A 26051-nucleotide genomic window follows, 5' to 3' on the forward strand; every position below is an offset into this window, starting at 1 on the left:
GCTTACAGTAGTGGGTACAGTACAATGTAAACACACTCAACACAGCTGCATTCCAAGTTGCTGGAACCTCGGTACTTATTAGTTTACCCTCACGAGCTGCCCTGATAGTTCCGCGGTCTAATACTACCCAGTGAAAGGGGAATAATCTTGCCTACATTTCAAACAGTGCTGAATGCGATTGGCTGGGGCTTTTGAAGCCTTCGCTATATGTTACATGTATTGATTCCTAATACTTGTCAGCAGGTCTGCAGACTTCGTCTTAGCAAGTTAGGATAAAATATGCTGGCCCATGTTGGACCTATTAGTGTGTATCTAATCGAACAATAACAACACTTGTATGTAGCCAAAACCTCTTATGGGGGCGTTTCCAAATCCAATGCTATTCGTATCGTTTCTATCGTAAAGAGTACAGGGGATCTATAACAAAACCAGCTCTGTCCAAGGGACAAGTCTAGACCAAGAATCCAGCCACAGTAACCAAAAATGCGCTCAGAAGCGTAACATGAACCTGAATACCCCCTAGACATGATACACCTTCGCCGCACTGAAAGTATTTCTCAACGTTAGTCTCATTGAGTGGCCCGCTCGTTTCATCAAGTTCGTCCCACAGCGCGTCGCAGTCTATGTCAATGCTTTCGTTGATGTATATTCGAGTGAAGTCCTTTAGATTTGGGAGGTTGATGCTAGGGCTAGCGGTTAACTGCTGTTGAATCGAAGATAGAATATTAGGGTACGGTGGCCTACTCTGTGACATTTCCACTGAACAAAAAGTTTTCTCCCTTCTCCACTGGAAGGGTTATGTTCAGTCCCTCGTATGGTACGACGACAAACTCATGTGTGTATTCTCGTAAACTTGGGAAGGATAAGCTGGGTTGAGGAGAGCAGATTAGTGAGGGGTTGTTTGTTTATGGTAGGAGGGAAAACTAACGAGCCAATATCTCCTCTGATATAGAAACTACCGCCCATTGTACTCAGCTTGGGGAAGTTGACTGCTATCGGCGAGGCACCATATAGCTTCAAGTGCAGTGCAGCCCAGTCACAGTCGTTGCATGTGAATGATGTGATTTCGGGTGTTGAGAGTCTGGACGTGCGTAAGCTAATGTCTGTTTGAACTCCGCAGGTAGAGGGGGATTGAAAACATACTGCGACACATTTCCGCCCACCACGAGGCTACCGACGCGCTCAAGGACCGGGAAGGAAAGGCTCATCGAGGTGAATGCGTCCATGCGAGAATAGAACCCGCAGCTGGCAGCATTGCAAATATCGAGCTCCTTCTCGACATTGCGCAATGCGTCGAATGACTGCCTGATGAGCTGTTAGATGAGTACTCTAGCAATATAGAGGTCGCTTACTCGGAAAAGTTCCCTCTTAAATGGAGAGACGAGACATTCTCCAGCTTCGGAAACTGCAGCTCCGGTGCATCGCCAACGAGGTCTACAAATAATCCGTCGATTGACTCCAACTTAGGTAGGGAGACTCTGCTCAACGAGGGTAGGTTCGTAAGAATCAAGTCATTGCCAAGATACTCCAAATCAGGAAGGTCAACGGAGCTGATGTCGCCCGAATAAACAGTGACACTCCTGATGCGCGTGACATTAGGGAGTGTCAACGGTCCAGACCAGTCAACTAGACCGAGCTCGCCCGCAATTTCCGTACAGAACTCGGTGATGGAGTTGATCTCCGACTGATTGCGCGCCGTATAGTTCTCGCTTCTGGAACAGTTTTGCGCCAGGGTCCCTGAAGGGATCAGCAAAGCTCGAACGAAGGGGGAGAACACGAGCGCATTTGCATGTAACCCACCAAACAACAAAACTCCGAATGTTACCACCAGCTGCCGCAGCAGGGACGCGAACAGCTGCATGATTTCACGACAGGCAACATCGTTGTTGAAAATCTCCTGACAGCGGACGTTAATAAGGGTCCAGAGCTCGCCAAGCGCTTGGCTCAATGAGTAATGCGTCTGCGCGAATCAATCATCGATTAGCGCCGAGATCGCCCGTTGTCAAATCTTTGCAACTTGCTGAGTGAATCATGAAGAATAAGAGAATAATTGATCATTGATGGGTGAGAATACAGAGTAACAAGATGACGATGCAAGTGCTCTGGGATGTCACCTGACGCTGGTTGGTGCTCTTTCCTCATCAACACCACATCCAGAATCTCCCCTGCAACCAACTCGCCTCTGAGCATGTGAGGTCCAAGTGTTCTCTGCACAGCCTCACTGGGCAGTCGCTCAAAAGAGGCCCTCTTCCAAATCCACCTGCCCACGAAGACGAGCCCAACCATCGAATCATTGAGGATGCCTCTGCTCAACCGGATTCTAAGCTTTTCCAAGCAGCATCCACAACCCACTGCTGCGGCTTTGCGTACATCGTCCACGTTCCCAGCCGCCTCGACGTCGGTGGACAATTCCCAGGGCGCTTCGCAGGCCGTCGCTGATTTGTCCGAAGCTCTAGGGCCTGCGCTGGACCAGATCGATCTTGATGGTATTCTACCTGCCCACATTTGGCTGTTGACTACGGGTCGCTGACGATTGATTTGATTCAGGCGAACCCAGAACCCAGATTAGTCTTTTCCTCGATCAATTAGATCAAGAGGCTTCGAAGTACGACAACTCGCAGTTGAACCATCAACTATACCCTGAATGGGACTAGTATGTACTGATAGCGGCGCAACCTGGATAAGAAGCTGACGATGGGCAAGTTCCGAAGCCGACGCACAGCTCATTTCTACAGCGTTCAGAGGCTCCCAATCTGTGTACAGCCTTCAAACCACTGATTACTCCTCGAATAGCTCGTCAGGTACCCTACGAGGCCGTACTGTGCCTTCTTTTGGAGGAACTGTCAAGGCGTCGACGTTCACTCATATCTCCGGGGAGCATGGTTCAGTTTTTGTAATCGCTATCCGAGGAAGCGCCAGCGTTGTGGATCATGTTGTCAATGCTAACCATAGGCCTGCAAACGCTGATCATTTTATTGTAGGCCATAATTATCCAGTGATCATAAATGCTTGAGACCTGACCTTGATAGAACTCTTCGCGATTGGTTCCTCCGCAGTATAGACCAAAAGCTTCACTCGAGACCCACGCTGGCTTCCTAAAGAGCGCAGAGGCCCTTGATCCTATAGTCTCGCGAGAAATACATCGATACATTGAAGATTACGGAGAGAAGAGCCACATCCTGTTTACGGGCCATTCTGCTGGCGGAGCTGTGGCATCGCTGCTCTTCCTACGATATACATATTCACCACAGAATTTGACCCTGCCTGCTCGGTTCTCCTGTATCACATTCGGCGCACCTCCAGTGGTGGGATCTCCAATCTCAATCGACGACAGCCATCTTTGTCTCAACATAATAAACGAGTTCGATATGGTTAGTCGGGCCGACGGGACTTACAAGGACTGCTTGGTGAACCTAGTTCGCTCAATGTATGAAGAGCAGGGCGTGGCAGAAGATGCAGCGATTCCTGAGTTGTCCACTCCAACCAAAGAGAGCAACTTATGGCAGAAACAGCCAAAGTGGCCTACTCGCCAATCATGCTACTCCCATGTTGGCCGCCGCATTGTGTGCTTGATGAGGCCTGATGATACTCTCTCTACTTCCCTACGACTATACGCGATCGAAGTTCCACAAGAAGTCTTCGAGCAACTGCTTTTTTGCCGAGTTTCGGTCCATCGAAGAACATGTTACGAGCAGAGAGTGCAGCTACTTGTGGAAAGAAAGTCCAACAAACGAACCGGAAACATAGCATAGGGCATTAACTGAATGACCGATGTACAATAGCTCGGCAAAAATTGCCTTTTGAATATTTCATCTCATGATTGCCTACTCAGCCTCTCCGCATAACCCCGTCAACGCTAAGGCTCGTATTGCGGAACGCCCGCATGGACTCAGCCTCGCCGGGCGGATTGCGACTGACTTCCTCTTGGCCGGGCAAAACCACCTCACTCAACCTCCCTTTAATCGCTCTGAGGCTCTTTTCCTCTTTCATTGCAGGAATCAACATGAGACTCATTCGTGATCCAAGTTGACAGAGGCCTTGAAATGGGAGCTTCACCTGGCGGAGTCGTCGCCGGCGTCGTCCGATTCCTCGCTCATATCCCTCTATTCTTGTACGGCGTCAATGGAATCCAGGACCTCAAGTTCTTTCAGAAACATGCAACTATTATTCTACAGCAGCCACTGGGGAATGTAGTCCTTGTTGCTGAGAAGATGGGGGGTGGCATGGTAATCCCTTCCATGCTTTTTACAAAGTCAACATGATGACACTGACTTACTAAGGGTATCTTCGCATTCGCATGGAACTTTGTTATGTGGATACCAACGACACTATGTCCTCCGGAGTTACTGTTCTTCGTCGGTATAGTCGATGCGGGCATCACTGTCTCTATGATCGCAGCGACAGCTATTCAGGGGGGTTACTATGGCAAGACGAACGGACAGTGCGGGCGCCTGCCACCAGCGCCGGGCACGATTACGACTGATCGCGGACTGGTATTTCTTCAGAGGCTGCAAGAGATTTCACCAGATGACGAGGGGTACCCCGAGTCGACATGTAAACACTTCCTGCTGAAGTACTACGCCGGCGTTGTGGCCATGTGAGTCCTCTTATATTTCTTTATGCTGCTAGTTCATTTAGGGCAATATATAAGACAACATTTGGCTTGCGCTTTGCTAATTTCTTGAAGAATACTATACAGCATTATGACTATTGCGAGTCTAGGGTTCGGACTATCCGCCTGGTACGACTACGGCACTCGCCCAAGGTACGGAGCGGGGCGCTCGGCCAGACGCCAAAACTGCTTTACAATCAGCAATCTAGTCTACGTCACTACCTGCCCTTTGCGCATCCCTATTGTGGCGCTCGCCGCAGTTCTAGCCTGCCTAGGCCGCTGCCTGATAGGACTCTTCCCGCATTCGATACAAAACAAGCTCTACTTCGCCCGAAGATGGGTCAGCAAATGGGCTGTGGGTCAGCAAAGGTCTGCCGCAAAAGTGAACACAAAAGTAAACACAAAACTGAGCAGCATCCCGCGGCACGTCAGGGCAAAGACATTCAGGGACAAAAGCAGCAGGGCATCTCTCTCAAAAGTCCTAGAGGTTGCACCCATCATCCCCACAATTGCCCAACATCTTCACCACCTGGACTTAGTCAACTTGAGTCTAGCCTCCAAACTAATTTATCAAGCGCTGTATGCGCCATCAATAGGGGCCGGTGTGGAAGAAAAAGAGACACACAAACAGTCCGAGCCTCGGTACTTGCGAGTTTTGACGTGTTCCGGCAACGAGAAACTCCAATGCTGGGGATGCGGCATCCAAGGATGCAAGGTGAGCTTGCCCCTTCAACTCCATCCCAACCAGAGCTTTACACCGGACCATACTCATATAGATGCATAACAGGATTGCACGACGACTCGACCCTGCCGCCCCAGCGCCGTAACCTTCCACATGAAACTCTGCCGCGCGCGCTGCTCAAAATGCACCTTCGAAAAGATCCCAAACTGGAACTGGGATCGCCGCTGTACATGCAGCCAAGGCGGCCGAGATGAACGCGACCCAAAGGCGCTCCGAGATCGCTCTAATAATCAACTCGCCGAATCTGTGAGGGTTTGCTGGGAGTGCGGCAGAAAAACGCCCGATGAAATCATGGAGATGAGAGCGGAGAGGGATAGAGAGGTTTATAGGCGTTTGGTGCAGCAGCCCTTGGCTTGTGATGTGTGCTCTGAGGCGTTGAAGCGGTCGGGGCCCATTTGGTGGGTTTGTTCGGTGTGTAAGCGCGAGTGCTGCAGTGAGGAGCATCCTGGGTGGGGGAGGAAGGTGGAGGTTTGACTCGACAATCTATGGTGTTTGATAGTGGTCATCTCTGTTGAGCTCTGCCGGTTATTGATACACGAATATATGATTGATGCGATTGAAGTATGCGTCTGAGGCTCTTTCTCATTTAGGGGTATGGCTGTCTTCTTTATATGATGGATAGATTGAATTGTTTGATTAGGCCCAAATTTAGAATTAACACCACCATGACTACTCTTGAAGCTGATGTTCACAAGAGGGACCATCCACCATGTTTAGAATCCCCCTCCTCCGCCTCCCCCACCGCCGCCACCGCATCCTCCGCCACCACCACCACACGCGCCACCCCCACTACTACTACCGCCACCACCACAATTACCACCACTACAAGCAGAACTACTCCCACATCCCGTCCCACAATTCGAAGCGCACCCGGCATCCGCGCCAGCGCCTCCAGCTCCATCCGCATCACCACCGCCCACAGCCAGATTCAAATCCCCTCCCCACCCCCCATCCACCCAAGCCCCAACCTCAACACCGAACCCTCCCCTCCCGCCAAACCCGGGACTCTCCCAATCCCGCTGGATATCCTCAAGTCTCCGTCCACCGTAGAACTGACCCGCAAAGTCGACATCGGGGAGTTTGACTCGCCCGTCACGGAGGAGTTCGTATTCTGCTATTCGGTCCGACAGGGGGCGGTGGACCCACGACGCGCTGAAGAAGTGCTTGTAGCGCCCGCGGTGGTCGTACGCGTGGCTGAAGGGTTGGGCGCGGTGGATGCCGCCGAGTTTGAGGCGGTCCATGGCCGGGTCGGGATGGGTGTGTAGCCAGGCTGTTGCGGTGCGGAATTCTGAGTTGAGGGATAGGGCTGCTGCGACGAGGGTGAGTTTTGAGTGGGCTGTTAGGGTGAGGAGGCGGTTGTGCATCCATGATTCTCGCAATTTATCTGAGTGAAAGGTAGAGGTAGAGGTAGAGTTAGGGCTTGCCTTTGCGCGCGGATACTCCCGCTCCGCTCTCCCAAGATGCAAAGCAATGACGTTCCACGAATCAAACGGGAACGCCCAGACATGCTTTGAGACATTGCAGTCGCCACAAGTCACCGGGTACCGCCCGAATGCCTCAGTGCAGTCCCAAGGGAACAGGTCTTGGTAGCGGTACAAATGTCTCCCGAACGCGCCCCAGTCGAACCAGTATTCGTGTAGCGAGTCGATGAGATCTGCTTCGTCGTGTCTGCCGAAGCGGAAGCGGAGGAGATACTCTTCTGTTAAGCCGCGCGGGACGTCGAACTTGGATTTGACGCGCGGCTTTATGTAGCCAGTTGGTCGGGTGACGAAGCTTAGGAGATATAAGGGAGCGTTGCTGTTTTCGGTTTCCAGCATCGGTCCGCCGGCGAGAGGTGTGAAGAGTGAATGGTCGATGAGGGAGTCGCAGAAGTTCTGGCAGTTGTTGCCTGTTGGTGACCAACGGAGGATGACATTTGGATCAAGAAGACGAGATACGATGCTCTCGAGGTAAGTTGATAGCTGCGGTGTAACGAGTTGTTTTATGTCATCTATTATAGGCCCTAGTAGGCGCTTCAGCCACTGTATTCGGTCTTGTCTGCGAAGTCCGGGGTCGTCGAAGGGCTCCTTGCTGGCGTTGACGAGGGCATTGATAATCTTCTTCTCCAAGTCTTGGTCGAGAACTCCGGTAAACGGGCTGCCAACGACCTGCTTCATGATGGCCTTGAAGCGCTTCGGGGCGCTTGGCCTCTTCTGCCAAAATAGCTGCCTTGTATCGCTTAGAGCGAGACATTTTTTGGTCAGATGAGTTGCCGCGGTAGAAGAGAACGTAGGGTTATCTCGTAGAGATATCAAGGCTCCCCCTTTCGAGCTTCACCTCGTCTTAGCTAAAATGGCTAGAACGTCAGATGATAGCACTTACTTAGCGACACCGTTCTCAACTACAATAGGCCCCAGTCGTAAGGCCATATGCACGTTCCCAAACGGATATTGCTCTGTGTATTGCCGGAGAAAGAAGGGTATGTCCTCATCGGCTTCGGCCTCTTCCACTGCAACAGTGGTTCCTGTCGTGGCATCCATGGACGCAGGCTGTTGACTCTTTTCCGTAACAATCTTAGGACGACTCTTGGACTTGTACTTTGTCGCTTGAAGCTCGACGGTGTGCTCGCGCACGGCCATGTCCCAGTTCATCAAGTCTTCTCTGTTTTTCCGATGCTTCTTATCCTTCACCGTTGTGATTGTCCGCATACCATCGTATTTGGCCTCTGCGATGGTTTCCTGGAACTTGAAAAGCCCACATTCGACACATCCCGGTGTCTTGTCTTCCAGATGTTGGTCACTCTTGAGAACAGGAAACAATACAAGTGGAGTGCCGTCCGGTGCGTAATGGGGCACAGCTTCACACATACAGATCTTACGGCTGACGGGAGGAGTGATGATGTCGTCCAAGATACAGTGTTTGTACACTTTTGCGTAGTCTGTGTTCCCAAACTGCGCTTTCCGATAGCATTCTTCGCAAATGGAAGCAGGTTCTCGATTCCCACTCGCCTCAGAACCCTGCACCTCCTTGCAGTACATGCTGCTTCGAATGATCTCACCACATGAGGTGCATTGAAGAGGCGCAAACAGGGGCATCCCGGCCTTGGAGTAAGTATCGAGTCGCAACTGTGGAAATGCTGGCCTCTTCCAGAACGATAATTTATCCAAGGGCGGGCGATGCTCCACCAGTTTTTCTATATCCAGAAGGCCCAGGGCTTGGAGCATCATTCTAGTTCGCCGATGGGTACGTGATTCAGGGGAACTGTCATCGAGCTGCTTCTCTAGAGTCTCCCGGATATCGCTCTTGAGTCGCGAGCTCTCTTGCCGCAATGAAAGCTCGTACGTCCTCTTCTCCAGAGCAGCGAGATAATCTTCCTCTTCATTCTGGGCGCCTGTGCCCGTAGCAGCATTGTTCTTCTGCCTTTTTTCTGCCTGTTCTTTCAGAAGCGCGACCTGTTCCGCAAAGTCGCGACTATCTTCGTGGACCTGGTCGATGAACGTGTCGAAGCCGTGAATGAAGTCGTCAACCTCGTCGGGCAAGTCGGTTTCAGCCAGTGGTTGCGCCTGCCATTCCTTCAATGTCAGAAGGATTTGTTCGAGCTCACTTTCGACACCAGTCCAGTATAGCTGCTCTAGATTCTGTAATAAATGGTCGAGTCCTTCTCCGATGAGATTCCAGGGAAGCGCTTGGACTTCACTGATGCTCGAAGATAAAGATGACTTGTTCTGCCCCACTAGGCGCGATAACGAGCGTGCAAGCTTCATTTTCCCAATAAATCGATGTGATGCATTGAGTCAATCGCATAATGAAGGATAGCAATATAAAGTATCACGAGGCCCGCAGATGTCGGGTTTCTGCCTCGGATGGTGAGGTGAGGCTGGGGGCTCGTATTCCGAGTTTAGGGCTTCTTAGTCTGCATCGGGCACGGGCACTGGCGCGAGGCTGAGCCCAGTTCTCCGTCTGCCCAGTCAGCCACTTCAAATGAAGCGATATTATCCGAGAGCTGCCAGGGTTCTGGACAGCTTTAACAGCCCAGTGTCTTCTCGTAGTCAAACAACCATACTCGAAGACACAGATCCAAGGTGGAACATGAAAATGACGGAAAGCCAACTGACGCCATCGAGCCAACATAAACTGCACGACCGCAGCAAGCAGTCTCTAGCGAAACAGAGAGGAACTACTCGAAGTTGGACTGAACCAAGCACGAAGAATACCGTTCCAGTATTCGCAAAGGCAAAAGAACGAAACCTGAACCCCCAGATTCCAGACCCACGACTCTTCGATCTGTCGTCGGGACAGGGAAATCCCATCGTACAGCTTCCAACTGTCGCTCAGTGTGCTGTGCACCTGGAGCTTCTAGCCACATTCTATCAGATCCGACGGAAGGTGCTGAACTCGACCAGCTTTGATACTGTGCTAGGCATCGTTCCAAAACCTCGAAAAGTATATCGAAAGAAATACCAGGGGCGTCGTTGGACCACATACCCAGTAAATGTCAAAGATGTGACTTTTGAGACCAGAAGGCTCGAGAAATGGCCGTTTTATCTGGTTCTTGCTGTCACGCGCTTCCTCAAATGGGTCTGGGCAGTCGAGAAGCTGGAGGAGCCGTCAACGAGTCTCGACGCTGCCATCATGCTTCCCCCTATCGGTAAGCTCGCCTACCTGTTCTGGTATGTATATGGGACCTTCCATAGTAGCTGACCGGAAAGTTGTAGATGTGTTGATGGTATGGCATACGTTGCTCCTAAACCCCAACTTGCTGCAGTCCATCATGTTCAAGAGACTCCCAAACCTACCATTTCCATGGGCGCAAATCGTATGCTTTTTCTTCCCAAACAAGAAGAACATCTGCTGATGGCTTAGTAGCACGAATCAGTCGACCGAGATAAACCCACCTGGCAGTACAACCTCCCGGAAACATCTAGCTCGACATTTCAGATGGAAACCTCTCTCTCGCCCGATCTATTTTCATACCTAACAGATCGAAAACACTCCCAAAAGCTCAGCTGGATGCTGAAAAAGCAGCTCGACATCGGCACACCGGGAAAAACACCTCCTAAATCCCTCAACGCCGCAGAAATAAACCGCAGACTAGGCGAAACTGACACCCTGTTCCCAGGCGAAGCAGACTTCCTGCGCAACGCCAGCATGGCACTGGACGAAAAGACCAGCACACTTGTTTTCAAGCTCGTCGACGCAATCCAGCGCCAGGCCTCCTTCGTCGAGAAAATGGAGGCCCATCTCTGGATCCGCAGCCCCGCGCTCGAGGGCACACTCAGCCGCGCAGTGGAGCGCTACTCCAAGTTTCTGAAACTGTTCAAGCTGTACCCCGGCACGATGCTCGTTCCGACGCTGGATATCGACCTTGTCTGGCATACGCACCAATGCTGGCATTCGCGGTATAACGAGGCCATGATGCAGATTGCTGGGAGGTTGGTAGATCACGATGATAAACTCGGCAAGAGTACGCTTGATCCAGGCTTTGAGCGGACAGCTAATTTGTTTCGGGTGAGGTATGGGGTGGAGTATTCGAGGTGTCTTTGTTGGGATTGCGAGGCGCTGCTGTCTGCTATTGAAGGGGCGAGGGGGGAGGGGAAGGAAGGGAAAGGGAAGGAGATTGCAAAGGAAGTTCACGAGTCTGTTGCTTATTATCGGGCTGTGGAGACTGCGAGGCGGAAGGGGGAGGTGCTTTTGCCTGTTCGCGATCAGGATGGAGATGAGCTGGCTCATCTAGTTAGATGAGGTAGGTGACTGGCAGGATGAAGAAGATGGGAAGCTTCTAAGTCAGATGTTGGCTTTGTGCGTGCGCTTCAAGAGAAGGTGTCTAGTCGCCTCCGCTGCCCGAAGGTCAACATGCCAGGCATGATCTATAACATATTTACAGCATCAAGTGATTTCTCAGTTTCAGCACTACACCTCGACACTAGATAATTAAGTAGGATGAAACTAACAGTTGTGGACAGGCAGTAGGTACAAACACCAGCCAGGACAGAGCAGCAGCAAATGAGGTCAGGCAACACGAGTTATAGAGGATAGAGGAAAACAATGTCAGAACAGACTAGCCAACGCAGAGCAGTGCAGTTTTGGACTCTCACAGACCAATATCGAAATCAAAAGCAAGACAGACAAGACATAGGAGATACAGTATGGAGCGCGTTAGCATAAGCATGATCTTTCAAAATTACATATATTGTTCAATCAGTCCAGGATAGAGACGGAAAACGAAAGGAGAGGGCAACGAAGGAAAGCGACGGAAAAGGAAATCGAAGTCTAGTTCGCTCAGGGTGCTTTGCTGCGTGGATAGATGGCGGACGGGTCATGCCTAGATCGCTGCATGTATCATCGTGCTTATGTGAGTGAGAAAAGGGAATTAGGACAGGACATGCTTGCAATCCCGCCAGCAGAATGAGCAAAAGAATAATGTATAATGAAAAGGTCATATGCTGCGAAGTTGGAAATCCTATGTACACGTTTGCTTCATTTAGAAACCAAACGGATTGGTAGGTGCTGCGCAAATTAGCTAACTGATGGTACTGAGCAGAGGTCTAATGAACTTACTGGCTTGCGAGAGGTTGGCCTTCATTCCTGTCGGCTGAGGAGCAAGTTTCTTGGGGCCGTCAGGCTTGACACCAAACCGGATGGGAGGAGCTGGCCCAGTCTTCTGTGCCTGCAAAGGCGTAATTGTATGTTGCTGAGGAATTGGCGGAATTGGAGGAGGTGATGGAGAATAACCCATGGAGCCTGAGCCATTCATACCAGTCGGTTGAGGCTGCAACGCGGGTGGAAGAGCAGAGTTGATACCAGTTGCCATTGGTTGTTGTTGAGGAGCTTGGAAGCCCCCAAAGCCCGTGGGCTGTGGCGCGAGGCTCTGGAATCCGGTCTGCTGCTGTTGCTGCTGCTGAATACCGAACTGTGACTGGGGCTGGAAGCCTGTAGGCTGCGGCATAAGCCCGTTTTGGAATTGGTTCGGACCCATGAACCCTGTTTGTTGGGGTTGGAACTGAGGCTGGAAATTCTGCCCTGGTGCTGCCATCTGAGGACCTTGCTGAGGTAGACCTGTCAGCTGCGGCTGCAGTTGAGGTACACCGAAAGGTTGTTGTTGCGGCAGGTTTTGAGGCGCGGAGAGCGGCCTTTGAGGCGGGGGCGGGATAAGGGAGTTCTGGCCCATGACCTGAGGGGCCTGCGGGCGTTGCCTGGCCTGGTGTTGTCCAACCTGCGCAATTTGTGTAAAGAAGTTAGGGGTTGCCCCCGTCTGCTGCGGCTGCTGCGGCTGAGGCGCAGGGACCGCTGTTGGCTGAGAAACAATAGGTTGCGCAACAGGGGGCGATTGAGCAGGAGTGGGTGCTGGTTGCGCGGGAGTCGGCTGAAGGGGCGCTTGAAGGAGGGATAAATCTGCCATTGCTGCGGAGGGCGCTTGACTAGCTGGTGCAGAGGCGGCCGCTGGGGGTTGAGAACTTGCTGCTGGAGCCACTGCTGGAGCCGCCGCAGGCGCTTGTGCGGGAGTTTTGACTGCCCACGCATCGTCATCGAATCCCTTCTGTACTGGTTTCTCATCAACAGCGGCCGGTGGAGGGGTGCTGCTCTTGGGAGTTTCCGCTGGTTTCGTCTCATCCTTTTGCTCAAACACCTTTGGATCAACCACATCGTTCGTTTGAACAGCTGGTGCTGGGCGACCCTTCCTTGTGTTGTTGTGCAACCTGCCGCCGCGTCCAGCAAAGAGACCACCGGCATCCTCGCCGTTACCCATGACCTGTTCTCCGCCGAAGCTCACATTCTTTGCCTTGCCACCGGTCCGTCCAAACATGTTGTCAAGGTATCGCATCACCCGCAAGATATCGCCCTCCTTGAGGCCTAGTGTACGCAGGGTTTCGGGGCTGATATCAGGGAGAATACCTTCATCCATTGAATCCTTGGCAAAGTTTTGTGCGTACCGCTCACATTGGTGCGGACCAACACCAGCCTTGAGGAAGAAATCGAACCAGTCATAGTCGGACTGTTGGAAGCCAGCGCCAGCCCTGCTCTCGCGAGCTTTGTCAGCCTTCTCAACCTGAGACCGGCGTTGGCGTTGAATGTCGGACAAAGGCTTGTCTTCGTCGAGAGAGACGCCCGTAACTTTCTCAACATATTCCAGATCATCGAAAGACATTTTCGGAATAGGCACTGCAATTTTGATTCCGTTCGTTTTGTGCAGATGGATTTTGCCATCCTGCAAGCCGATGAACTGGGCCTCCACTGTAAATGCCTTGGACCGATCAATCCACGTCCGCACTTTAGTAGGGTCGGGTTCTAGATTCTGGTCAGAAAAGCCCAAAGTAACGAACGACAGATGTGCTTACTGGATCTCTGGCTACTCTTGCTGTCTTTCTTGTGGTGCTGCGGCAGAACTGTTAACATCCTTCGCATCTCCAATTAGAGAAGACCTTACCTGTGAGCTTCGGCGTGATTCTGTTTCTGATACAGACTTCTGCGTGGCTTCTTTGGCCAGACGGGCCTCCTCGAGCCTGTTCCTCTCAACAGACGATAATCCAGACTCGATAGGGTTCTCAGCTGGAGGAGGGCTAACAAAACCGCTCACCTCCACGTAGCTGCTGGGAACCACACCCTCCTTACCATTCTTGATGCGCCGGACCATCCACCATTCCTCGGACTTGGAGTCATCAAGAATAACCACCTCATCACCTACACCAACCGTTACCTCATCGTCCCCTTGCGCCATGAAATCGTAAAGAATGTTTCCCTTCTTCTGCGTGCTACCTCCGCCAGCGCTGGCTGCAATAACCTCCCGCAAGCCTTCTGCGCGGAACGCGCCAGAAATCTCACCTAGGGCTGAGACAATCTCGCGCGCCGTGTCCTTGGCTCCGGCATGGAAATCCACACTCTTGCTGGGGCGCACAAGATCGATAAAGACGTGCTTTCCTTCAATTGAGTAATGCGAAAGCTTCTCGGCCGTCCACTCTTGCGTATCCCCATCGTCTTCGGGTGAGATGAAGATAGTCCCCGTGGCAATGTTGATACCTAGCGTTGTCGGCATCTTCTTCCTTTTACCCATAACCTCAACCATCTCATTGATATTGTACATGTGGTATCCGGACGGAGAGCGGGGCGCCGTCCGTCCGACGCGGTTATAGGGAGGCGATTCCCGCGGACCACCATCGTTTTGTATCGAAGCGTGTCGAGGATGGCGAACGGGCGAAGGTGAACGGGGTGATTCGAGATGTACAGGCGAAGCCAACGCTTCCGACGGAGGTCGCCGGGGCAATTGGGGTGGCGGAGGAGATGGCTCGCGGTACGCGGGTTCGGACGGAGGTTGCGGGGGAGGAGGGACATCTCTGGGCGACTGGGTTCCAGGGTGGTTTCTGTGAATAATGCTGGCAATCGCCGCTGCAGCATTATCCGGAGCAGTCTCGGAGGGGGAACTAGCGATAGGCGCATTGGCTTCTTCCGTGGGCTCTGGCTCGGGGCGCTGCGGGAGGCTGGGTGCTGCTGGTATGGAAACTGGTGCAACAGCTGGAGGGTATGGTTCAGGCGAGGCAGAAGCTTGAGCGGGCTGAGCTACGGAGCCTTCAATAATCTCAATGTAATTTGAGGGGGCGAATCCGAAATCTGTATGGACTCCGACCAAGGTCCAGTCCGGATCCGAGGTGTCGTACACCACCAAGCTTTCATCCTCTGAGAAAGATACCTCCTCATCTGTCTGGCGTGTGTAGTCATAAAGCGCCTTCGCGGTGTGAATCGGTTGAGCCTATTGATTCAAACATCCTATTAGTTTTCCGTTGGAGTGACAGGAAACGTCATCGCATTTCCGCAGCCCCTGAGCGAGGGAACGATTCTCAGGGAACTTCACGCAAGGCACAAATTGCCATGACATATCCTCCTGTCCACAATTCACCTTCAGCAATACCGGGAGGTGTGTCCTTACCTCTTCAACGTAGTTGTTCGGTACTAGACCCTCAGGCTCATCTTCGTCATCCCGATCCGCCTTCTTCTTCGCCTTCCACCAGTCGTCCTCGGCGCTTTTCTCGAGAATGTACAGTAAGTCACCTTCCCGAAGCTCTAATTCACCGTGCGCTTGCGGTTGGTAGTCGTAGATGGCGGAATAAACACCGATGAAACCCATGGTGGCCGCAGGGCAACCGAGCGATAGGCCGCGTGTGCTGATCGGAAGAGTGAATAGGCGCAGAAAGGAGTCGGTCCTGCTGCTGCTGCAGCGTCAAGGTATCTGACGTCGATATATATAGTATCCCTTGATGTATTTATTCAGCCGGCGGAGGTGCAGAAAGGCCGGTGTTCAACGGGGCTGCAAGTAGACGGTCGGGAGTTCGTGGTCGTAATGGTCGGAGAGGGAGTCCGAGAGAGAGAGACAGAGTGGGCTGGGCTTGGCAACTCCTAACTCACAATCAGGCTGGAACGGAGCAAATCCGGGGTACAGTCTCGTGGTGAGGCCGCGGAGAGACGAAGAGGACAGGAATTCACGGATGGCTGGGGGTCTTATGTGAGAAGATGAGGAACTGCCGATCGCTGGGGCTGAGGGGGAAGATGCGCAAATCAACACTCATACTGCTCTACTCAGGGTGGTGGCATTCGACGCCTGAAGACTTGGAGGGGTCAACAACACGGACCAGTCTCGTTGTTTGCGATTGTTGATGCACTGCGCATTGAAGCTCGTACTACTACAACTAAATATTACAGTAAAAGCAACTACTAGCAGATGCAGGGAGCACGTTCTCCTGTCCTGACAGAAGTCTATCCGCATTTACTCCACGAGAACACGATCTGCAACAATGCGTGCGTCTACACTACGTACAACAGAGTGTCCACACTCCAGACAGCTCAACGCGCATACAAAATCGTCAATTCGTGTAGATGGACTATATACAATCGTGCTTACAATTCATCTTTGAAGACTTCCTCGCTTCCCTCCGGGTCGCCCTCTTCAACGGTCGGTTCCTTGCCTTCTTTCTCTTCCGGCTCATCCTCCTCCTTCAGCTGGCCGGAAATCTGCACCTTCTCTCCCTGCCCCGTTGGCTTCTCCTCAATGCCCTTTGTGTCCTTCTTCTGTTCCTTGTCTACAACTTTCTCTCCACCTTCCTTGCCTTCTTTCTCATCATCAACCATTCCACGGAGTAAAGAAGGCTGCCCATGGCCTGTGACGATTTCCAGGGTCCAATCTTTGCCCTTCGCATACTCCTCCAGTTTCTTCTTCAGCTCCTCAATCTTCTTAGGATCAAGATCGAATTTCTTCAGATCATCCGCCGAGATAAGCTGCACCTCTCCGTTCACGCGTTTGGCAACCACATCCACCTTCTCCTCGCCTATGGAAGCCACCCTGCCCTTTTCGATCACTTTGCCCTCAGTCCCAACCAGCCGCTGGGCACCGACCTCGATCCCTCCGATGATCGGATACTCTGGTGTCTCCGCTGATTCTACCAGCTTTTGAGACAGGTAGTATTCGTGCATTGACTGCCAGCTGGGAACCTCGTCTGGAGTGAGGATTTCACGGCACTCAATGGTGTGGACTTCCTCCTGTTGCGGCGGCTGAAAAGCAACGTCATTGCACAGGCGAGGCGTGTATATGAGCATTAGATATGAGCAGATGGAGAGCTCCTTGATCCAGGCTATCCGGTCTGTCGACTGCGGGTTACAGTGGAACTGAACTTCGATCTTCCGATTCTGTCCTGTCAAATCGCACACGTCACCGGTATCCAGATGCTGGACCAGGTAGCGTGAGCCTCCTCTCGTTTGCAGTTCTGCCAAATCCGTAGTCGGCTTCTCGGGTTTCGCGTCGCTTTCTCCTTTCTCCTGTCCGTCTTCATGAGGGAATCTACCCAATATGAATGAGAGGGTCGTGTGATCCTCCATTGGTGGGTAACTAGGGATTCCCGGTCCTGCTGGAAGGGCGTGGAACTGCTTAATCTGATTCATGTAGCAGAAGGAGTATGACCACCATCCGGAGACATAGTAAAGACATTTGCCCTCCATCTCGCGCAGGAGCTCCAGTCCCCGGTCTGTAGCCCGCGCCAGCTCCTTCTTTTCCTCGTCCACGTCTACTTCCTCCTTTATCACATTGTTCTCGCCATCGTGAACCACAGGAATTGAGCAAAGATATCGCCGATCCCCTAGCGCCAGCTCCTCGTAGGAAAGCTCATCTTCGTCTTCGCTAGCTTCGTCTATTGAGTCGGCATTTTCGTCCTTCAATGGGGCTTGCTGTTCGGTGTCGCGCTTATCGGCGGTCGAAGAGCCGCCATGCGGAGTTTGTTCTAGAAATGCTTGTGCCTGAGAGTCGAGGATATATTCATCGGGGAATTGAAGTCGGAACTACCAAAGTGCATACTTAGCATTGCAAACGAGCCTCGTCTTGAAGGGGATAATTCACCTGAGGATACGCCAAAAGGTCATCGTGTATATTGAACTTCCTATTTGCTGACGCGCCAGAAGTTGCGCATGCCAGCACAAGCAGGGAGGCTGCTATCCTCGACTGTCTGCGCATTTGGAGAGTGTATGCCACTCGAGTGGTCGGTTCGCGTTGAGATGTGGCCGGTTTATTTAGCGGGAATGGAGTCTTAAGTAACAGTGGCCATTAGACAAGAAAGGCCGGGTATCACAAAGAATGAATAGAATCTAGCTAATGGGTCGAACAAGCACAGCCAACCAAGATGTCGAGTGTTGATGACAGCTGTGAAGTTGATCTTATCAGCACGTGCCGCCCGCTATAATCATCCTTATCGAGGCTAGCGCTGCTCAATTCACAAATTTATACAGTATGCCCTGCATAACCTTGACTGTAGCAAGATGCCCAGTCAAACATCTAAGCAAGCAACGTTTCAGGTACTTGGCTTGAGAATCCGCTTCAGCATTTGAGCAAATATCCTATCATTCATCGTCTCATGGCTTCCGAGTTCCATTCTCCTGAAGTTCTGAATCATGTTTGCAAATCCCCCAACAACGAGTGGGCACTTAACCTTGGCATGCTGACAATAATCTTTGTCAGAACCTCATCATTTCCCGTTTCGGCCGTCCAGCTTAACTAATGACCACTCAGCAAGATCCAGATTACCATGCAACTAGAAGATCCACGGTTTCTAGCATAGATCGTTAACTTTGAGAGCGGAGGATGCTTAGCTGTAAATTATAAAAAGTTACTAACTGCCCCTCGTAGCTTCCTCGGGGTTCTTCTACTGCATTCTCATCTCCCCTGGGCAAAGGTATAAATCGCCGCGATCGAAGCCGATGAAACTGCTCTGGTCTATTTTCGTTGCCATTGTTGCAATTGTCTATACTGTCTTCAGATTCAATCCGGGTTATAGCCTTACTTTCGATATCGAGTACTTGAAGGAGTTCTTTACTACCTCAAACACCTCTACAACAAAAAAAGCACCCTCCACCCAAATCCAAATCCCAACCGAAATGTCCCTCCCGCGCGCAATCCGCACCGTCTTCCTCGCAATCGAGCAAGCCGAGGGCGCAGGCGCACGCGTCCGCCGCTCAATCGGCACCGCAAAACTGCGCAACTTCTCGCCCTTCCTCATGCTCGACCACTTCACAATCGGCAAGGGCGCCGGCTTTCCCGACCACCCACACCGCGGGCAGGAAACAATCACATACCTGCTGTCGGGCGGCGTCGACCATGAAGATTTCGCAGGGAATAAGGGGACGATCGGGCCGGGGGATTTACAATTCATGACTGCCGGACGAGGGATCATGCACGCGGAGATGCCGCATGAGAATCCCGATGGCAAGCCGAATGTGGGCATGCAGCTTTGGGTTGATTTGCCAAAGGCGTTGAAGATGTGTGAGCCGCGGTATCGCGACTTGCGGGCCTCTGAGATCCCTGTTGCGGAGGTTGACCAGGGACGTGTTGTTGTGAAGGTGATTTCGGGGCAGAGCCATGGTGTTGATTCAGTGCGGGACCTTGCGTACACGCCGTTATGGCTGCTCGATGTTACGATTAAGCCGGGGGGTCGGATCTCGCAGGTCCTGCCTGTGGGTTGGAATGCGTTTGCGTATACGTTGCAGGGGGACAACACGGTGTTTGGCTCGCGCGATGACACGCGGGTTGTGAAGCAGTTCCATAATGTTGTTTTTGAGCAGCAGGGGGATCATGTTGAGGTTTCGGTGCCGGATAATGCGGAGGGGGAGTCAAGGTTTATTCTTGTTGCGGGGCAGCCGCTTGATCAGAAGGTTGTGCAGTATGGGCCGTTTGTGTTGACGAGTCAGGAGGAGGTTTATCAGGCTATGCTTGATTATCAGACGGCGTCGAATGGGTTTGAGAGGGTGAGGAATTGGGAGAGTGAGATTGGGAAGCGGATGGCTTATTAGATTGGTTTTGTGTTGGGTTTGGTTGATTGTATATAGATCCTTCTCGGCGTTTTTGAATCAATTCCATATTACTTTGAGATATAACAGGTCTTGCACTCGTAGAATGTTCTTCGATTAGTAGATGTTACAAAGTTCCGCATCGCAATGCGCCATATCAGGTTACAAGTAAAGAAAACTAGACTAGAGAGAGAAAATTCACCGCCAACATGACAGATATCCAATGCTGTGGTCACGTCGACTTCAGCAGCGACGGCAGAGGTGGCATAACTGCCCTGGAAGTTTCAGCACAGCTTTGTACCATCAGAACTGGGGCATATATATAAACCCCGTCTATGACATGCCATATTATATGTCATCAGACGCCAGGCTCACGAAAAAGTGAGTCCTCGAGGAGCACTTATTTCGCAAAGTGTAAGTCATAGCCAAGCCATTTACGTGCGTTCACTCCAGCGACGTCCAAACCAGGAGTACCATAGGTCAAAGGCGCGAAGAACCAAAATCCCCAAATGGTAGCGGCAAGGATAGTCAAGGACGCAATCCATCCAGCAAGGACCGACTTGAAGCCCATGCGCTCCTTGGCAGTAACAAATCGCCTGATCTTTGCCTTGCCCGTTGGGTCATCTGCAGCTACCGGCACAGTCGCTGGGACCGAGATCGGCTGGATATTGAAGATAAATTCAATCAACGCGCCAGTTACAAGCGCCGAAGCAACATGGGCGGGCAAATAGTGATGCAGGAATCGCTGACGACCCATCAACCAGAAGGGGAAATAGTGGGCAGCCCAGCACAAAAACAGGAAGCCGGTGCTGTTGTACAGACGGGAACGAGAGCCAGTGCCCCAGACTATGATAGTTAGCTTGGAATGCCTAAATTATAGATTAGCTTAACTCACTTTCTTCAACAGCATCAACTCCACGGCGCAGAGAGAGTTGGTCAGCACCAATGACACCAGCGAATACAGCCAAAAGACTGCTAGAGATCCACCAGCCGATAGGGTTACCCAGGAAGTAGATCTGCTCACGGGTGTCGCTTTTTGTCCAAAAGCTGACACCGCGAAGAAGGAACGGCCACTGGAAAGGCTCACTTGCGTAGGGGTGGCTGCTAGTGAGGGCGTTGTTGTGGAAGAACATGGCTCGCTGCAGCTCGAGATACTTTCTCCAGAAGGGCAAGTGCTTGATCTTGCGCTCTTCCTTCTTGAGACGCGGGCTATCCTCTTCCAAGGACTCGACAGCTTCCACAAACCAGATGTTACTGCTCTGCGCGACATTTTTGTTGCCGTTTATCTCGGCTTGCTTGAAACCCCAATCAGGTAGAGGAGAGGTATGGGTCCACATTGAGACCTTCGTTGGCACGTGAACCAGCTTGAACTGACTGGAGAGTGTCCGGAATTCCTGCTTGGACTTGCCATGCTCAACTCTAATCTCGAACAGTGTGTCGTTGTGTCTCTTGCCATCGGCGAGCTCATGCGAAACAGTGGTGAACTCCTGGTTCGTGGGGTAGTAAGGGGATGCGACATCGTGGGTCAGAAGGATGGTATCGGTGCCCACGTGGCGAAGCTGGACAACATCACCGTTGCGAACCTTGCGGCTCTTCTCATCAGTCTCATCCAAAGGAACGGTGGGAATGATCTGCCAGTGGTTGTTGGTGTCATTGTACGGGTATCCGGTCACTTGCTGGCCCTGACTCGAGATACGTCCATCGTCATAACGCAGGGGGTAGGTGTCAGGGTGACTGTGCAAGAAAACCTTGGTATCCTTGTGGCGCATTGAGATAGTGTCAAAGTACTCAATGCTGACGGATTGAGAAGCCATAGCATTGTCACTCAGCGTCTCCTGGAAAGCAGGTGTCATGAAGTCATCACCAGGGCCAGAATGCGTCAGAATAGCAAAGTGCACCTGGAACCAGAAGAGATAGAAGAAGAAGGGAATGACGATCAGGGAGAAGAAACGAGCCGCAAAGTGCTTGCTCCATTCGAACATGCTAAGAGCGCCGCCCGGTCGTCGGATGTCCAGCAGATTCCACAGATCAACCATTACAGCCGATCCAATAGTGACGAAAGTGAAGACACCCACGTACTTGGTCGAAATAACGCAGCTCAGGGAAACACCAGTCAGAAGAAGCCACTTCCACCATTTTCGTCCGAAGGCCTCATGACGCAGCTTGTAGAATCGGATGTAGCACAGGATGCTCAGGGCCATAGTGATGACTAGGGTGGAGTCGAGTAGGATCAGACGGTCTTCTCCAATGTGAGCATTGTCAAACAGAATGAGTCCAGAAGCTAAGACACAGGCCGGCAGAGAGTATCCAGACTCCCACATGATCAGGAAAACGACAGGAATCGTGAGGGCACCGAGGGTTGCGGGCATAGCGCGGAGAGCAACATAGGGAACCTTGTTCTCGATGTAGGATTCACCGATGTTCTCGAACAAAAAGTGCCCATCGTAGCCGACTAGCCATCCAGTAAAAGCGAGCAGGAGTTTGGCGAAAGGCGGATGAACATCGAAGAAGTACGTCCGTCGCAGGTAGTACGATGCAAACTAGAAGCGGCGCGCGGGCATGTCAGTCTCGAGTTCAGTCAATGCACTTAATGCAAGCACCTACCTTTCCGAAATGCACCTCATCGAAAACGACCTGGTCAGGGTAGGAAATCTTGTAGAAACGGGTGATAAATGCCAGCACGGTCAGAATGGTAATGGCCAGCCAATAGTCCCATTCCGACGAGCGAGGCGCTGCTTTTGACTGAGCAGCCGACGAAGCAAAAGAATGATCGAAGGGCACCGGAGTGTCCTCCTTCTTGCCGCCCCTCTTCCGAAGAGAGGGCGAAGAAGACATAATCACCAAGACAAAACAACAGGGATAAAGGAAAGTACGAATAGAACTGCGAACACTCGAGTTAGCTTGAGATGTTTAGCTTGAGATGGAGGAGAATAGAAGTGGCTTTGTAGCAGGAACAGCTCACAGTTCAAGAGTAGCTATGGAATTGGACAAGAAATGATCAGCATAGTCGAATTGAGGTGTTCACGACGGAGCTGTGGTCCGGATTGCGTGTCTTTATCCTGCGGAACGGAACAAGTGCAGCCGGCGGAACATGTGAGCCTCAGGGGGCAGACCATGAATACGAAGCTAGCTACACTCATAAACAGAAGATTGATCTTGAATGTTTCAGTCTGTTTCATTTGATATCGAATATGTTTCTATCTGGCTATAAATTTGAAAGTGAAATTGAAGTGAACAAGGAAAGGCTAAATTCAGAGTAGATCGGATATCAAATGCAGCTCAATGCTCCGGACGCTCAATGATGCGAATATGCTCACAGATGTACAATAGATTGAATGTTATGGGGAACTACCCCATCAATCGTCGTCGGACAGATTCAATAGATCCAGCTCAGTCTTCACTAACGACTGGAAATCGGCTCGAGACATCCCGGTCGCTTTGGCGAGACGGAATAAGCTTTTGATATTGGAGCCAATGTGCTGCTTCACTCCTACTTCATAGTTAGACTGGTTCTCTGCTTCTTGCTCCAGTTTTGATACTGCCTCTGAGTTCGAAGACGAGGCAGATTCCGGTCGGGGATGGTTCAATGGCATTCCGTTTATGTGGTTTGAATGCTCATGAGACGCAGAGTCCCCGTTTTCTACATTCCGCTTGGCAAGCTCCGCTAGTATATCCCCACCAAGCGAGGTTGGTCCGAGCTCTGGGTGCTCTTCATCTGGGTCGTGGCTGTCCATAGCGGGTTGCACATCAGCATACTGATCAAAGTAGGCCGACTCCGAGGGACCCTGGTGCTGCAGCATAGAAGATAACGTAGACGGAGCAGGGTTCTTCGCCGAGGGTGTGCGCCCGGGTGTAGCATCGTATCGGGCCCAGTAATCATCGTCATCGTCCTCTTCTGCCTGGGAAGGGGCTAAATGTTGGTCGCTCTCGGCCGCTTTCAGGGCATCATCCACCAATTTCTCTTTCGCATGCGTATTCGCGTCTCCGATTGACGACGACCAAGCTCCGTCAGCCTCTCCAGCACCCTCATCGGGAAGGACTTCGGCAACGAGCCATCCCGGCGAATTCTCTGCTTTCGGGCACCAGAGATAAACAATTTTGAGTTGATAGTCTGTTATGATTACCCGCGAGTGGAGAGTCTCCTCGTCCACCCGTCTGTAGGCCACCGGGATATCGTCGGGCAACTCGATTTCTCCGGATACAGGATGAGGTTCGAAAGTGGCACCATCAATGAGAGATTGAAGCCGCTCCCCTTTCTCAGAGTCCCAGCAGAGTAAACGAATCCATGATTCTGTAGACGAGGCAGACACCGAGCTGAGAATCTGGACCCTTTGGCGTAGGATGGGTGATAGAAGCGGGAGAAGAGCTGGCGGAGGTTGCTGCGAGACGAATGCGGTTGGGAGGCAGGCCAGCAGCGGAGGAAGTAAGCCGCGAGGGTCGGGAGGAGGAATGAATTCGACCATTGTCGTAAGCTCCAATCCAGGTTGCGGAGGTTGATATGTATGATCGTGTCCGGTCAGTTGGGGCTGAAGAAGTTGCTTATAGGGCGTCGATGGCGGTGAGTCTTTCAGCAGCAGCAGAGAAAGACAGTATGGCTTCAAAGGAGATAGACCAAAGAGAAGACGAAAGAAGTTCCATAGCTGCGAGCAGGCCGCTTCTAGCAATTAACTGACTTGGAGTCTGTCTACGGCTCCCTTCGTCCGAAGGAAGAGCGGGCGCGGGTCACTTGCCTCAGTTTGCCTGGACTTTGCCTGCGGGGTTGCATATCGGAGACTGGAGTCGCCCATATCCAGGTCCACTTGCGACAACTTCAGGGGAACGATCGGCCCATCCAAGCTTTCTATCTGCGGCACGAGCTTTGAGTCTTGAATCATGCAAGGTGCTGAATGCTGACACTCGGATGGTGAAGAGTTTCGTGTTTCCGATGATCTTATCCCCATAATGCCCCTCGCATATGCTAATTGCCTAGCGGCTTCTATATGTTGTCTACTGAGTGGTACGACCGACGAGCCTCGAGCTGTTCATCAACATCCATTCGTTCTGCATCTGATCACTAGGAATAGCTCAATGCTGTTTCTTTCGGTCTCATCCGTTGTCCATTGCGGTACACAGAAGCGAAGATCATGACCGCCACCAGAAGTACAATCGAGGCCCCCAGGCCAGCGCACAAGCCGATAACAACGATCTATGAGCTCCCACCCACAATTGGAAGCCGGTGCCGTTGCCCTCGTTTTCCTGAGCTAAGGCGCAGCGTCCTCCGTCCCGCCACTGGCAAGTCAATGGGTCGCAGCAACCCCTACCCGACTCATCGCAGGAGTCTCTTCCACAGTCGCACGCCTCGCCAGTTTCCACAATTCCATTGCCGCACTGGCCAGCAGGGAGACTCACTCCTCCTTCCAGGTCATCTATGTCAGCTGGGGAGACCAGGCGCCGCGTGTCGACATCGCCATGGCCGATTCTGGAACAGACTGTGTTTATTGTGCATGCCGAGAATCGTGTCAGTGCACGACTAGCTATCGTGTTCATCAAATACTGCTCTTCATCATCACAAATTGACGATGACAATGGGCAGCAATCTCCGGGCGAGTACAGATTAGCGGAGCAGGTATTCGAATCACAGTCGTGATTGGCACCGAACGTATGGGCCGACTCATGGCTAGGTGTACCCTAATCAGCAATGAACGGCTGCAGATTGCATTGGTTGGAGAATTGGATGCCTTACGCAAAGACCTGCCATTCAGTGTCAGAGTAACCGACAACGTTGGCTGCAATTCAACATCACGGCCCGTCATGGTTCTCTCCTGCCTTGCATACTCCCCCCCCCCCAAGATACGCCTATTTCCCTGGCAGAAGCAGCGCAGCCAGTCATGAGCGTCCAGTACGCATTTTCATCTATAAGAGTGGACCTCCATGCACTGGATCTGTGCAATCGCCAGTTCAAATCTCGTTCTGAGCGTGCGACGTCCCAATGATGCGTGCTAGACGCGTTGCTCGAGCATTGAGGGCTACTTACTACTAGGTCTCGAAGCCCTAGAGCGATATTGAAGCCGTTCTCGAAGACCGTGGATGCGGTATTCACGACGTCGACAATATTACGCTTCACATTGTCGTCAGAATTCAATGCAGCTCTGTAGGAGCAATCGACTGCGATACCGACTTATGCAACTTGTCGGGTCTCGAAGCACTCTGGTGAACCCTCGATATCTGTCGTTTGCCTATCAGACCAAGGATGTCGCTGATACAAGGTCGCCTTTGTCCTGTCCTTGCAGTCGGCTCGATTCAAGACAGCTGATTCGACCGAGTGGTTTGTTGCATTCATTGACCGGGCTGGGTATAGTTCGAACTTTTCTTCTCTAGGCCGTGATACTCAAGCCTTTACTCGGAGAGCTCAAATACTTTTACACC

At 51.8% G+C, this 26051-nt stretch overlaps 11 protein-coding genes across 11 annotated transcripts; 4 read left to right on the plus strand and 7 right to left on the minus strand.

Annotated features, from left to right (window-relative positions):
* Window positions 1-117: 117 nt before the first annotated feature.
* Window positions 118-2429, minus strand: BDV17DRAFT_113464 (uncharacterized protein). Its single transcript, XM_073753894.1, has 7 exons — window positions 2075-2429; window positions 1801-1960; window positions 1353-1737; window positions 1144-1305; window positions 929-1081; window positions 745-867; window positions 118-683 (listed from the first exon to the last, which is right to left on the minus strand). The coding sequence occupies exons 2-7, from the start codon at window positions 1859-1861 to the stop codon at window positions 452-454; spliced, it is 1116 nt and encodes a 371-aa protein (XP_073614705.1). The 5' UTR covers window positions 1862-1960; window positions 2075-2429; the 3' UTR covers window positions 118-451.
* BDV17DRAFT_292147 (Alpha/Beta hydrolase protein) lies at window positions 2300-3752 on the plus strand (the record flags this gene model as incomplete). The annotated part of the gene is made up of 4 exons (XM_073762311.1): window positions 2300-2486; window positions 2548-2653; window positions 2704-2977; window positions 3030-3752. The coding sequence occupies 4 exons, from the start codon at window positions 2300-2302 to the stop codon at window positions 3750-3752; spliced, it is 1290 nt and encodes a 429-aa protein (XP_073614706.1).
* Window positions 3753-3898: 146 nt separating this feature from the next.
* BDV17DRAFT_113373 (uncharacterized protein) lies at window positions 3899-5407 on the plus strand. The gene is made up of 5 exons (XM_073753893.1): window positions 3899-4226; window positions 4281-4597; window positions 4688-5099; window positions 5209-5327; window positions 5400-5407. Exons 1-4 carry the CDS (start codon window positions 4044-4046, stop codon window positions 5269-5271), a joined length of 975 nt encoding a protein of 324 aa, XP_073614707.1. The 5' UTR covers window positions 3899-4043; the 3' UTR covers window positions 5272-5327; window positions 5400-5407.
* A 635-nt stretch (window positions 5408-6042) lies between these two features.
* On the minus strand, window positions 6043-9097 carry BDV17DRAFT_282326 (uncharacterized protein; the record flags this gene model as incomplete). Its single annotated transcript, XM_073760180.1, has 3 exons — window positions 6043-6149; window positions 6412-7664; window positions 7716-9097. 3 exons carry the CDS (start codon window positions 9095-9097, stop codon window positions 6043-6045), a joined length of 2742 nt encoding a protein of 913 aa, XP_073614708.1.
* A 331-nt stretch (window positions 9098-9428) lies between these two features.
* Window positions 9429-11075, plus strand: BDV17DRAFT_292150 (uncharacterized protein; the record flags this gene model as incomplete). The annotated part of the gene is made up of 3 exons (XM_073762312.1): window positions 9429-9981; window positions 10049-10149; window positions 10200-11075. 3 exons carry the CDS (start codon window positions 9429-9431, stop codon window positions 11073-11075), a joined length of 1530 nt encoding a protein of 509 aa, XP_073614709.1.
* Window positions 11076-11444: 369 nt separating this feature from the next.
* On the minus strand, window positions 11445-15839 carry BDV17DRAFT_113489 (cytoskeletal protein-binding protein SLA1). Its single transcript, XM_073753895.1, has 5 exons — window positions 15253-15839; window positions 13759-15075; window positions 13670-13706; window positions 11892-13619; window positions 11445-11840 (listed from the first exon to the last, which is right to left on the minus strand). Exons 1-5 carry the CDS (start codon window positions 15448-15450, stop codon window positions 11815-11817), a joined length of 3306 nt encoding a protein of 1101 aa, XP_073614710.1. The 5' UTR covers window positions 15451-15839; the 3' UTR covers window positions 11445-11814.
* On the minus strand, window positions 15832-18000 carry BDV17DRAFT_265355 (PRKCSH domain-containing protein). Its single transcript, XM_073758162.1, has 2 exons — window positions 17707-18000; window positions 15832-17648 (listed from the first exon to the last, which is right to left on the minus strand). Exons 1-2 carry the CDS (start codon window positions 17818-17820, stop codon window positions 16218-16220), a joined length of 1545 nt encoding a protein of 514 aa, XP_073614711.1. The 5' UTR covers window positions 17821-18000; the 3' UTR covers window positions 15832-16217.
* A 381-nt stretch (window positions 18001-18381) lies between these two features.
* BDV17DRAFT_265356 (pirin family protein) lies at window positions 18382-19702 on the plus strand. Its single transcript, XM_073758163.1, has one exon. The coding sequence runs from the start codon at window positions 18561-18563 to the stop codon at window positions 19647-19649; it is 1089 nt and encodes a 362-aa protein (XP_073614712.1). The 5' UTR covers window positions 18382-18560; the 3' UTR covers window positions 19650-19702.
* Window positions 19703-22664, minus strand: pmt4 (dolichyl-phosphate-mannose-protein mannosyltransferase). The gene is made up of 4 exons (XM_073758164.1): window positions 22609-22664; window positions 22251-22527; window positions 20542-22186; window positions 19703-20492 (listed from the first exon to the last, which is right to left on the minus strand). The coding sequence occupies exons 2-4, from the start codon at window positions 22479-22481 to the stop codon at window positions 20047-20049; spliced, it is 2322 nt and encodes a 773-aa protein (XP_073614713.1). The 5' UTR covers window positions 22482-22527; window positions 22609-22664; the 3' UTR covers window positions 19703-20046.
* A 290-nt stretch (window positions 22665-22954) lies between these two features.
* Window positions 22955-24476, minus strand: BDV17DRAFT_113682 (uncharacterized protein). Its single transcript, XM_073753898.1, has 2 exons — window positions 24377-24476; window positions 22955-24300 (listed from the first exon to the last, which is right to left on the minus strand). Exon 2 carries the CDS (start codon window positions 24107-24109, stop codon window positions 23003-23005), a length of 1107 nt encoding a protein of 368 aa, XP_073614714.1. The 5' UTR covers window positions 24110-24300; window positions 24377-24476; the 3' UTR covers window positions 22955-23002.
* Window positions 24477-24676: 200 nt separating this feature from the next.
* BDV17DRAFT_113645 (uncharacterized protein) lies at window positions 24677-25547 on the minus strand. Its single transcript, XM_073753897.1, has 2 exons — window positions 25369-25547; window positions 24677-25313 (listed from the first exon to the last, which is right to left on the minus strand). Exons 1-2 carry the CDS (start codon window positions 25381-25383, stop codon window positions 24768-24770), a joined length of 561 nt encoding a protein of 186 aa, XP_073614715.1. The 5' UTR covers window positions 25384-25547; the 3' UTR covers window positions 24677-24767.
* Between the last annotated feature and the right edge of the window lie 504 nt (window positions 25548-26051).

Source organism: Aspergillus undulatus, assembly GCF_047715775.1.
Source record: "Aspergillus undulatus strain CBS 261.88 unplaced genomic scaffold BDV17scaffold_30, whole genome shotgun sequence".
NCBI lineage: Eukaryota > Fungi > Ascomycota > Eurotiomycetes > Eurotiales > Aspergillaceae > Aspergillus > Aspergillus undulatus.

Bases quoted from the DNA above. Each gene is read 5' to 3' on its own strand.
- pmt4 (XM_073758164.1), bottom strand. From the start codon at position 22,481: ATGTCTTCTTCGCCCTCTCTTCGGAAGAGGGGCGGCAAGAAGGAGGAC. The intron at 22,187-22,250 runs GTAGGTGCTTGC...CGCCGCTTCTAG, and splicing joins ATGAGGTGCATTTCGGAAAG to TTTGCATCGTACTACCTGCG. The intron at 20,493-20,541 runs GTGAGTTAAGCT...TAACTATCATAG, and splicing joins AGTTGATGCTGTTGAAGAAA to TCTGGGGCACTGGCTCTCGT.
- BDV17DRAFT_113464 (XM_073753894.1), bottom strand. From the start codon at position 1,861: ATGCAGCTGTTCGCGTCCCTGCTGCGGCAGCTGGTGGTAACATTCGGA. The intron at 1,306-1,352 runs GTAAGCGACCTC...ACAGCTCATCAG, and splicing joins TTAAGAGGGAACTTTTCCGA to GCAGTCATTCGACGCATTGC. The intron at 868-928 runs GTTAGTTTTCCC...TCCTCAACCCAG, and splicing joins ATCAGAGGAGATATTGGCTC to CTTATCCTTCCCAAGTTTAC.
- BDV17DRAFT_113373 (XM_073753893.1), top strand. From the start codon at position 4,044: ATGGGAGCTTCACCTGGCGGAGTCGTCGCCGGCGTCGTCCGATTCCTC. The intron at 4,227-4,280 runs GTAATCCCTTCC...TGACTTACTAAG, and splicing joins AGAAGATGGGGGGTGGCATG to GGTATCTTCGCATTCGCATG. The intron at 5,100-5,208 runs GTTGCACCCATC...CGCCATCAATAG, and splicing joins CTCTCTCAAAAGTCCTAGAG to GGGCCGGTGTGGAAGAAAAA.
- BDV17DRAFT_113489 (XM_073753895.1), bottom strand. From the start codon at position 15,450: ATGGGTTTCATCGGTGTTTATTCCGCCATCTACGACTACCAACCGCAA. The intron at 15,076-15,252 runs GTAAGGACACAC...TTGAATCAATAG, and splicing joins CGAACAACTACGTTGAAGAG to GCTCAACCGATTCACACCGC. The intron at 13,620-13,669 runs GTAAGCACATCT...ACCAGAATCTAG, and splicing joins CAAGAGTAGCCAGAGATCCA to AACCCGACCCTACTAAAGTG.
- BDV17DRAFT_265356 (XM_073758163.1), top strand. From the start codon at position 18,561: ATGAAACTGCTCTGGTCTATTTTCGTTGCCATTGTTGCAATTGTCTAT.
- BDV17DRAFT_265355 (XM_073758162.1), bottom strand. From the start codon at position 17,820: ATGCGCAGACAGTCGAGGATAGCAGCCTCCCTGCTTGTGCTGGCATGC. The intron at 17,649-17,706 runs GTGAATTATCCC...GCACTTTGGTAG, and splicing joins ACCTTTTGGCGTATCCTCAG to TTCCGACTTCAATTCCCCGA.
- BDV17DRAFT_113682 (XM_073753898.1), bottom strand. From the start codon at position 24,109: ATGGTCGAATTCATTCCTCCTCCCGACCCTCGCGGCTTACTTCCTCCG.